Below are 10,545 nucleotides of genomic sequence, written 5' to 3' on the forward strand. Positions count from 1 at the left end.
AATTTTATTAAAACTAGAGTAAAGTCATAAAATAATATTTAAAATCAAATTCTAATAATATAACATTATCTATTAATTATTTAAATTTATTAAATACTTGATTAAATAACTCAAACAATCATTTAAATAACTAAAAACTATATAAAAGATTAATGTTTTATTTATTAATTTATAAAAAAAAAGGACGTTAGTTAAAATGACAAAAATTGTATTGAAGGTAAAGAGGATAAAAAGTTTGTATCTTATAAATTATAAATTTTCGAAATATTATATATATTTATAATAAGTTTAAATTTAGGGTATTAAAAATATTGTCCAAATTAGCCCATCCCTTAATCTTGATGGTTAGATGCACTTATCATCCTCCTCGAAATCTTGACTTCGAGGGTTACTAGCAGCATCGATGGCAATTGTTGAAACGTTACCAAAAAATCATTGTCCAAATTCATTGTGTAACCGAATATAAAATACCCAACCTGATAAAGACATGAATACTTATAAATATCTATATAATAATAGTAACCCATTTTCATCCCAACAAGCAACTCATTTACATCCCTAGTATGCATGGATCTTTTATTCGAACATGCATGTAATAGTAATAGGGGCAATATACTTGCAATGACCTAGATTTTGTAAGAGTTGCAGGTGATTGACAAAATTAACTTGAATCTAAAAAAGTTGGAATCCTGACAACATTTAAATTGATTAAAAAAAATTAAAATCTCGAACCTTAAAAAATTCGATTGTATTTAAATTTGTTAGCAAATTAAAAAACTTGAGCTTAAAAAAATTCGATCAAAAGTGATTTATATTTAAAATATTTCAAATGATTATATTTTTACACAAAATTTAAAATAATTTAAAATTATTCTAAATTTAGCACCTGAACGCGGAACGCCCACTCAGTTTGTAGCACAAGTCACTTTTCCAGATAGATTCGCTCACTTCCAGGAGAGAGATGGATTGTTTTTAAATAAATAAATAAATAATTCAATGTAGAAAGGCGCCTCGTACATCGAAAAACAACAGAAATACATCTCCAGAAAATCCAACGGCCTCGATTCGTTTTCCGTCCGGTTCCCTACGGTTCCCCTTAAGATCAGAAAATCACCTTCTTCCCATTCATAGAGAATAATTCTTTTTTTTTTATTATTGGTTCAGGTGAGCATCGATTCGCTGCGTTTATTTATTGTCTTGTTATTCTTAGATTGAATTTATTTATTTATTTGTTTTGGATTAATCCTTTGAATTCTGAGTTGTCAATATGTTTAATTGTTTTATTTTCAAGATTAATGATTCTAATTAATTTAAATATTTTTCAATTGAATAATCATAACATTCTTATAATTCAATCTGTTTTTTCAGATTTTCTCTCAATTTCTCTTTTGCTTGATGGCTATCCATTTTGTGCAAAAGGAAATGATAAAATGAAAAATCATATAAATAATTGTCATTATGCATTTTGTTATACAAGAAAACATTGTATTTTTAATGTGTAATTCATGTTTGCTTTCGTATCTAAATCGTGCTTTCAACTTGCAATTTATTAGCCTTTCTTAGTTTTCAATCATCTTAACTGTGTCCTGCAGTCTGTTAACTACTTGTTTTCTTGGATTGTTTCTCTCTTCTATCTATTATATTCAACAATGATATTGGTTTAGACTATACTTGTTTGGATCATTTTCTTATTAATGGTGAATTTTTTGAATTCCTTGCAATTGTTTGTGAATTTTGGGTCATTTTGAGCTGCTGTTATTGGTTTTTAGACTACCTTCATACTGGTTATAGTCATGCAATACAATTCTTGTTCTTGAATTTGCATTATCATAACATGAATCTGTAATTATATATGTATTGATTTTTTATTTTTTATTTTTTTTACTCTCCAGGCTAGTTATTTCGTCAGTGATAAATTTGATTTCATCAATAAACTTGAGCATAGGTTCTGTGGAGATTTCGTGGGTGTGTTGTTATGGGTGCCTCAACTAATAAAGAGAACAGGTTGCCACGGGAAGTAAAGGATGCTCTACAATTGTTGGCTTCTGATTGGGATGATGTGGTGGACTCAAAAGCTTTGCAGGTGATCCCTCTTAAAGGTGCGATGACCAATCAGGTCTTCCAAATAAAATGGCCAACCAGGACAGATGAAGTGTCACGAAAGGTTTTAGTTAGGATTTATGGTGAGGGTGTGGAGGTGTTTTTTGACCGGGACAATGAGATCCGTACTTTTGAGTTTATGTCGAAACATGGGCAAGGACCTTGTTTGCTTGGATGGTTCCCAAATGGGCGAATTGAAGAGTTCATCCGTGCACGGGTACTTTTGAATTTGCTCCCTCCCATCCCTTCTCTCATATTCTTTATTTTAGATATGAACATGAAGCGATATTTATTCTGTTTAAAATGACTATGCGCATGAAGGGCTTCAAGCTGCTAGTTTAACTATTTTACATTGTAGTATTTGATTTACACAATGGTTCACTACCCGTCCACCTCCGTTATGAGATTGACTTGCAACATATCATCACCATCGTTAAGATAGATGATCTTTTAAATGACTTTTAGTCATCTATATCCACTAAGGACATTACTTGTTCATGTTTGTATGGTGTTTTGCTTATTAAAAACATCAAGATTTAGGATTACAATGCGAATCACTTCTTTGTCTTATGTTTTTTTTTTTCCATTAACAATTGTAATTAATATATACTCTCTCTCTTCTCAACAACCTGGAGGGATCATTTACTCATTTAGTCATCAGAATTGTCAAATGTGTACTGATATTTGCTTTCTTGCATATTGACTTTCAGACACTATCTGCATCTGATTTGCGTGATCCAAATGTATCAGCTCTAATAGCAGCTAAATTGAGGGAGTTCCATGAACTAGACATGCCTGGTCCAAAGAAAGTTTGGCTATGGGATAGATTGCAGTATGTTTAATATTTCTTTGTGAATTTGCTAAATATTATGGAGGCCATATCTATTGCCTAATTTATTAGTTTGTAATTTTTTACCAGTGGATAAATAAATTACTTCTGATTGTTTCAGAAATTGGCTAAATGCGGCCAGGAGAGTCTGCCCTCTGGAAGAAGCTAAAGCCTTTCGCTTGGAAGTTATTGAGGAGGAAATCTCAATGTTAGAAAAGAAACTCTCAGGGTGCCATCAACACATAGGTTTCTGCCACAATGATTTACAATATGGTAACATTATGATCGACGAAGAGACTAAATCAATAACCATTATTGTGAGTTTCTCTCAAACTGGATTGCTTAATATATGATTTTCTTCAAGTAATTTTTGCATAGCTCCTAATTAGTGGGAAAGTTCTAGACAAGGTCGAGTTGTAGGCCAGGTTATGAATTGCATTTTTCAGATGGGAGGACAACAGTTAATCCTTTGACCAAGCTGGGTATTGGGCTCGAAATCAAACAATAGCCAAAGACTAACAGCTGTGCTAGTAGGAATAAAATTGTTAGTTGTTCTTGTGGTTGCATTAGTGATATTCTTAGTTCCTAATTCCTGAACCCTGTCCGTGCCTGTTTGGGAGCAAGTTGGTGCAAGATAGAACAAATTGATGCATTTATTGTAGTCCTTTTTTTTTTTTTTTTTTATCATGTTAGCAATATCACTCTTTATGTATGAATGTGTCTACAGCATCTTTGTTCTCATATTATGCATTTGATAATGTCTGCATGGTGTCCAAGTAGAGTTGTGATTCTGCCTGGTTGAATGACATCTAGGACATTGATGGGTGTCCTGTGATCTCATGGATTTCTCATTGACTGAGGTTTGATGAAGATAATGTATCAGGCATAGCACCAGAGGGAACTTCCATATATCATTTCCTTATTTTTATTCCTTAATATGGAACTAGGTTTATGACTTACCTAAATTGTATTTCTATTAAGACCACAACTTTTAATCCTGTGGGAAGCGCACAAGATTATCTGTCATGGAAGAATATTTGCGTTTGACCATTATATACATGTATTAAGCTATGGTTAATTCATCATATAATTTAAATGCTTTGTTTGCTAAGTTTTGAGCTTTTTAATGTGCTAATTTGAGTTCTCTAAGTCACACCTCAACAAAGTTTCTTTCCATGATTTTGGCTGTGGGCTGTCTTGTACACTTTTACTTTTAAAGATCCTAACTTTCTTCAATATTGAACATTAGAAGAAAAAAAAAAAAGAAATGCAGTCATGTATCTCATAGTGTCCTTTTAAAATTGAATTATATTTAACTTTAGAATTTGTGTTTGCTTTATATATGATCATGAATTATATTAAGCTTGATAATGAATGTTGTTGACTAAGGCCTTATTTATGCATGCAGAGGGTACGTTGTGCTTGCATGTAACTAATCCAGCAGAAAGATGTCTAAGTAATTAGTGATTAATAGAAATTTCTTATGATCTTGAATATGCATTCTTTTCTCTGTAACCATTTTTTTTTTCAAAATGCCAAATATCTAATTTCAGTTCTTTGGAGGCTGATTGGCTGCCTGCTTTTATAGGATTACGAGTATGCAAGTTACAATCCTGTTGCCTATGATATTGCAAACCACTTTTGTGAGATGGCTGCTGACTATCATACAGAAATGCCCCATATTATGGATTATAGTAAATATCCAGGTAAACCTTTTGATATCAATTTTCCTTTGAAAGAAAAATTGCTTTTTATCCCCTGAACGATAAGAATTTCTTGGCATGGCTTGTATAGGTTGGGGAGAGCGCTTAAGATTTCTGCGTATATACCTGCACTCTTCAGGTATTTGTTTATTGCATGTAAGATATTGTGTGAGTTTTCCATTGTTCAAATGGTGGCTAGTTTGAATAGCTCTTTTATAGATATCATATGTAGGCACACACTTGTAAAAGTAAAATCTGAAGAGTAGTACCCCTTGTACATGGAGGACAATCAGCCCAGCATTTTTTAAAATTCCTATCTTAGTCTTCTGCAAGATTGAATAGCCTAGCTGCATTTGTGTGTAGCCATCTATTGTTGTTCAATTCTGCATCTAATTTAGTTTATGTTTTGTAAAGTGGTATAAGGTCTTTGTCCCCTTTCTACACTTGTCAAGGACTAATATAACACATTTTTTTTTAAAAAGTTAGTGCAGTTGTAGAACCGATATACTGTGTTTCTATTTAGGTAATTGAACTTCAACTGACAATATAACTCTGAATTTGTTCTATTGTCAGCATCCCATAATATTATCTGTCTTTTATGGCAGGTAAGGAACCCAGAGACACTGAAGTGGACCAGCTGCTTAAAGATGTCGAGAAGTTTACTCTAGCAAGTCATCTCACTTGGGGCTTATGGGGAATAATATCGGTAATTTCCACCCGCTCATGTTGGCTCCATTATTGTAACATTACCATTTTCAAAATCATTTGATGATGAGATAGAGGGCTGAGCAATTTTGACCTTGTTATGGTCCCTCTCAAAGTAGTATTTGAGTGGCTGCTATCTAGGTTTATACTTTTTTCTAAACTAAATTTTTTTAAATGAAATAATGAAAGTTTTAATAAATTATTATAAGTCTATTAGATCCTTTATTTTTTTGAAGAGGGCATTCAAAATTGGGATATGGGTGGTACAAAATTTTACAATTAACCTTTTTTAAGGTTATTCATTTCTTCACTAGTACAGCCTTTCTCTCTTTGCGTCCAGTCTTACATCTTCCGGTTCTCTCTCTTGTTTTGCGATTATGCTATTATGAATTATGTCAAGCTGAGCACATGGAACCTGCCATAAACAGGCTATACTTGAAGTTGTTAGAGGTTTAAATGTCAAATCTTCCTCCTAGTTTGAAATTTAATAATCTCCTAATCTACCTTCTACCTGCCTAAATCTCTCTCTCTCTCTCTCTCCCTCTTCCTCTTATAAAGAAAAAAAGATCACCATTTTTTCTTGGTAAATGTAGTCATTGACCCAAGAGGGACCAACAATATAGATGTTTCAACTTGTGCTTGATTGTGAAGGAGAGAAGAGATGCCATTAGATAATGGCACTGGCTTGCAATTTCCTTCTTTCTGAGCTTGCTTGTATGATATTGTACCATATATCCTCCTCAGGAACATGTGAATGAAATTGACTTTGACTACAAGGAGTATGCTAAGCAGAGGTTTCAGCAGTATTGGATGCAGAGGCCTGAGCTGTTGGGCTCTTCTTGAGCCCCCACCATAAATGTTGGTAATGGTACATGGTTTGTTATCCTTTCTCCTTAGTACACCGTAGGTATGAACTGTTTGTAGGGGATATTTAGTTAAATAAATCTTGATAGAATTATTTTGGGGCATTTAGCAATTATGATTTATTTCAGAAGCCACATCACATATTTGTTATTCTTTTCACGATATATGTTCTTATCATGAATGCTCATATGTACTGTTTTTCTACTTTGGGGTTTTTATTTTGGGTGATATTTCCAAAAATAATTTGAGGATATTACAATCTCCTATCTGCGTCTGGTTTGTGGCCACAAGTGATTTGTTTATTATGTGTTGTGATTAAAAACAAAAACAGATGATATTGTTTTTTGTTGTATACTTGATCTTTGAAGAGATGTTTGTCTGGGGGATGACATTCTTGAAATTGATTATCTCCCTTTCTCTTGGGTTTGAATGGGGAGACTCTAGCATTAAAGCATTGTGAAGGTGAAGGGACTTTTGTTGTGTGAACTCAACTATTCTTTTATAGACATTTTCAAGGAAAATCTGGAGGGCAATCAATAGATGAAATTTAGATAATAGACGGTAGAAGACTTAGATTTGTTTGATCCTGTTAGAAGCCTTGTATCAGATGTGTAATAGTTTCCATGGATCTGATCTTGGAACTTGGCATTTTGAATGAGCCAATTCTTGATGAAGTGGACTGAATTTTTAACATGTGATTAATAAATGAAAGCTAAAAAGTGAAAGGAATAAAGTGCCGCAACATGTCTCATTCCTTGATTATGTTTCATTTTATGTATGCTGCAGGCTTGTAGGTTCACTATGTATGCTTATTTTAAGCGTAATCCTTTCGTGATTAAGGAGGTGTGTGATTGTGCTAGTCATGCTCCTTTCGTTATCTTGTTGTATGGCATGAAATGACAGGAATATTGTTTTTGTAGGTGAGCATAGAAAAACTGAAAGGACAAAGGAACAAGTTGGTCTGTTCAAGCAAATATTTAGGCTTGGTCAAGGAAGACAGACTAGTTTCCAATATTTCTCGGTTTCATTAGATTGTGGATACTGAATCCCGAAACTAATAATTTGTAATTAGGTGAATCTCAGTGGAGGGATGAAATGATGGCAAATAAAAACAGTGATATAATCCTTGAATCATTCATTTGTTTTGAGCTATGTGTAATAATACTTCCAAAAGATCCTGTCATGGTGCCCATTTTCATTTAGTTGGCGAGGCAGTAGTTGAAGTTTTAGCTACTTAGGGTTTGACATTTGTTATAAATTGAATTCATTCTTTTGTTGTTAACTGAGTTTTTCCTACTTGAAACTTGATCGCCTCGTACGTTTGATCGTCGAAGTGTTTCCTAGATGATGCGTAGTATGCTTAGGCAGTGTTCCTATCACGTATAAGTTGTTTGAGATAAATAATATAGCTGGCTTAAGATGGACCTTGGAAAATTGAAAGAGTCAAGTTTTGGTCCTGGGGACAGTTAAACTGAAATGCCTTCCTCTTTGAAGAAGAAAAAGTGAAAGAAGACAGAACTTAGCAGGAGACTTTCCTTTATCAAAGTCAGAAAACCATCACAGATGGCTAATGCATTAGAAAACAATACCATATACCCTTAGAAATATTGTGGCTATTCCATGTATATCCTCGAAGTTATGCTCAACTGTATTTCAACTATCACAGTAGTAGCATACAGGAGCTGTATATAGACAAATAAATTTTAAAAATTACAAGAAATTTGTCCAAAATTTGCCTATGAATTAGTGCTCGGACTAGAAGATTCTGGTGGAAGTGCGGATTGAACCTCAACCTGTGAAACTTCAGGAGCAGAGCTTTCCGGTAGCACGGATGAGGGAGATTCAGTCAGACTTGGAGCCGCAGCCTGGATAATTTCCGGTGGCTTAAACTTGTTTATGTAGTAACTAAGTGCCGGCCCTGTATATTCAGCCGTCTTAACCTGAGGTGAATTCCTGCCAACTTGGAGGACTACAGCTGAAGCTGCAGCAACAAAGACAAGGGCAATTCCTGCATTGATGGCTAATGTACTCTTGGCTCCATCGGCAGAAGAACCTGCAACTCCTGAGCTTATTGCACTTTCTGCTATATAAACTGCAGGCTGGGTACATTAAAATTCATTTATATTAGCAGTGGTCTAAGAGACACGAAGGTGAGGGAAGAAAAACACAACAGAAGCAGTGTAAGTTTGGTTGAGGGATGAAGGTAAACAGACCAACTTGGGGGAAAAGGAGGGTGGAGCAGCAGAGAGCTGGTTCAGGGTGAACTTTGGGAAGTAAATAGTGGGACAAAGAAAGCTAGAGGATTTAGGACTTGAGGCTTCAAGAAGCAGGGTTACATTCAGAGAAAACAGGTAAAGAAAGACTCAGTGCAGCTGTTAACATGGGATTGGAAAAGATGTGAATGTACTAACCTCAACTGAATAGATATTGGTCTGCCCAGCAGTGTCCTTCTCAACATAGCCAGTCCAACCCCTTCTGCGAGGTGGATATGTCCCAACCACTTTAGTCTTGTCCCCTGCCAACCATTCCACACTCACCTTCCCAACCTGTTTTCAAAAGCTTAGTAGTAAGTACCAATTGTACTATAACTAAGATAAATATATATCAGTTGCTTTGTAAATTGTATCAAAATATACTTGCAAAGTTCACAAGTTTTCAGAGAGTTTGATGTTTCTCAGAAGAACAAATCTTTCACTGTTGAGCAGGGTCGGATCTGGCTTGATACAAGTAGTGTCACTGATATGTCAAATTCCAAAATCCCCTACTAATTATATTGTTTATACTAGAGTTTTATATAATTAATGTCACTAAGGAACTCCCAAATTTTTTTAATTATTATTATTATTTTAGTTATTACAATATTTAGAAAAATTCCTGGATTTGCCCCTGCTGCTGAGACTATATCTTAATGCTTACAACCTATGACAACAACATCAAGCAACACAAATATTCTTATTCCCATCAATCTCAGCTTTGAACACCAACATATTAAGAAAATAGCTTTCCCTTTTCTTTAAACCTATCTCTTACCTTTTGAGACCATAAGCTGTTGACCATTATCATGAGGAAAAGTTCCAGAAGGAAAAGCTACTACCGTACCAAGCCAACCACATATATACTTGCATACATGTATATAAACAGACAGACATATGCATTTGCAATGGCTAAACATAGACAAGACAACTGACAAGCAAGCAAATATGACCTAAAAGGCATGCAAGAAGGAAAAAATTAAAGAAGATTGATAAACAGGGCCAATTTACCTCCTTATCAGGAGCACATTCTTCTTCATTACAGTCATCAGAATCATCAGAGGAAGCTCTAACAGTGAAGAAGCTTGTCTTGTTGTTGAGTTCGTAGCATTTCTTAAACAATTTTGGTGAAGTGAACGCACAACTGTTGGCTGATATCATTGCCTGTGATGCACATGCCATGTTCTGTGTCTTGGGTATTCTTGCTGGAAATGGAGAGAGAGAGAGGTGAGCAAGAGATTGTTTGCTTTAATGGTTTTTTCTGGGTTGTTGTTGCTGTTGCCAAGGTTTTTGTGTGGTGATGATGGGTATTCTGTGGTGGGATTTTAACCATTTTGCCTGTCCATACTGTTGCCTCTGGTTTAGCATGGCTTGCTCCCAATAAATATCTTTCAATACTTATAGTCAGGATTGGGCTCTCCACTCTACAATCATGGGATTGGGCCTAACAAATCCGTAACTTTTTCTTTTTTTGAAAAAAATTAAAATATACTTCAATTTTATTAATATGAGGATTTGGGAATTCAAAAAATTTAAGAAAATTATGTATTAATATAAGAGAAATATTAATGAGTGACAATTTTAGTCATTTTTAAATTCAAAATTACAACACGAGTGAGATTATTTGGTTCTACAAAAAGAAGAAATGATGTACGTAAATTTATCTAAGGATATTTTTTTAATAATAAAATTGATGTGAATTAAAATTAAAATTTAGTTCATATAGAAATAAATTATTTGAAAATTATATTACCATAAAATAAAAAAAATTGTAAGGGCCATAATTTTAATTTCTCTTTAAGATTTAATGGGATGCAAATGGTAAATTGTTTTTTTTGGCTCGAAGTTATTATTTTAATTATTTGATAAATAATGTATTTCTATTTAAACTTAATTTAAAAATATTAAGTTATTTATACAAAATACATCATATTATTTTTATTTTAAAGAATAAAATTATAATCCATGAATGGGCTTGGTCTGGCCCGTATTTTCATGGGCTTAGACCGTGAACAACTATCCAGTCCAATAGGAAAAGGACAAATTATTGACCCGACCCGAACCATGAAAAAGCCCGAAACGTCCCGTTTAG

The 10,545-nt window shown here is 33.9% G+C and overlaps 2 protein-coding genes across 5 annotated transcripts; one reads left to right on the forward strand and one right to left on the reverse strand.

Annotated features, from left to right (window-relative positions):
- The first annotated feature begins 893 nt into the window (after nucleotides 1-893).
- Nucleotides 894-7,483, forward strand: LOC18587073 (putative choline kinase 2). Of its 4 annotated transcripts, none has more exons than XR_001929910.2 (9): nucleotides 894-1,164; nucleotides 1,893-2,317; nucleotides 2,811-2,932; nucleotides 3,051-3,246; nucleotides 4,518-4,635; nucleotides 4,724-4,771; nucleotides 5,238-5,338; nucleotides 6,082-6,244; nucleotides 7,122-7,483. XR_001929910.2 is itself a non-coding variant. In XM_018129432.2 (9 exons), the coding sequence occupies exons 2-8, from the start codon at nucleotides 1,976-1,978 to the stop codon at nucleotides 6,178-6,180; spliced, it is 1,026 nt and encodes a 341-aa protein (XP_017984921.2). In that variant the 5' UTR covers nucleotides 894-1,164; nucleotides 1,893-1,975; the 3' UTR covers nucleotides 6,181-6,212; nucleotides 7,122-7,483. The 4 variants fall into 4 exon arrangements, 3 of the variants coding, with proteins under 3 accessions (XP_017984921.2, XP_007010794.3, XP_007010793.3); XM_018129432.2 differs by having other exon boundaries at nucleotides 6,082-6,212; XM_007010732.3 differs by having other exon boundaries at nucleotides 6,082-6,199.
- A 264-nt stretch (nucleotides 7,484-7,747) lies between these two features.
- LOC18587074 (proline-rich family protein) lies at nucleotides 7,748-9,817 on the reverse strand. Its single transcript, XM_007010736.3, has 3 exons — nucleotides 9,465-9,817; nucleotides 8,613-8,747; nucleotides 7,748-8,300 (listed from the first exon to the last, which is right to left on the reverse strand). Exons 1-3 carry the CDS (start codon nucleotides 9,633-9,635, stop codon nucleotides 7,938-7,940), a joined length of 669 nt encoding a protein of 222 aa, XP_007010798.2. The 5' UTR covers nucleotides 9,636-9,817; the 3' UTR covers nucleotides 7,748-7,937.
- Nucleotides 9,818-10,545: the final 728 nt, after the last annotated feature.

Source organism: Theobroma cacao, chromosome 10 (assembly GCF_053813885.1).
Source record: "Theobroma cacao isolate CCN51 chromosome 10, ASM5381388v1, whole genome shotgun sequence".
Lineage (NCBI taxonomy): Eukaryota > Viridiplantae > Streptophyta > Magnoliopsida > Malvales > Malvaceae > Theobroma > Theobroma cacao.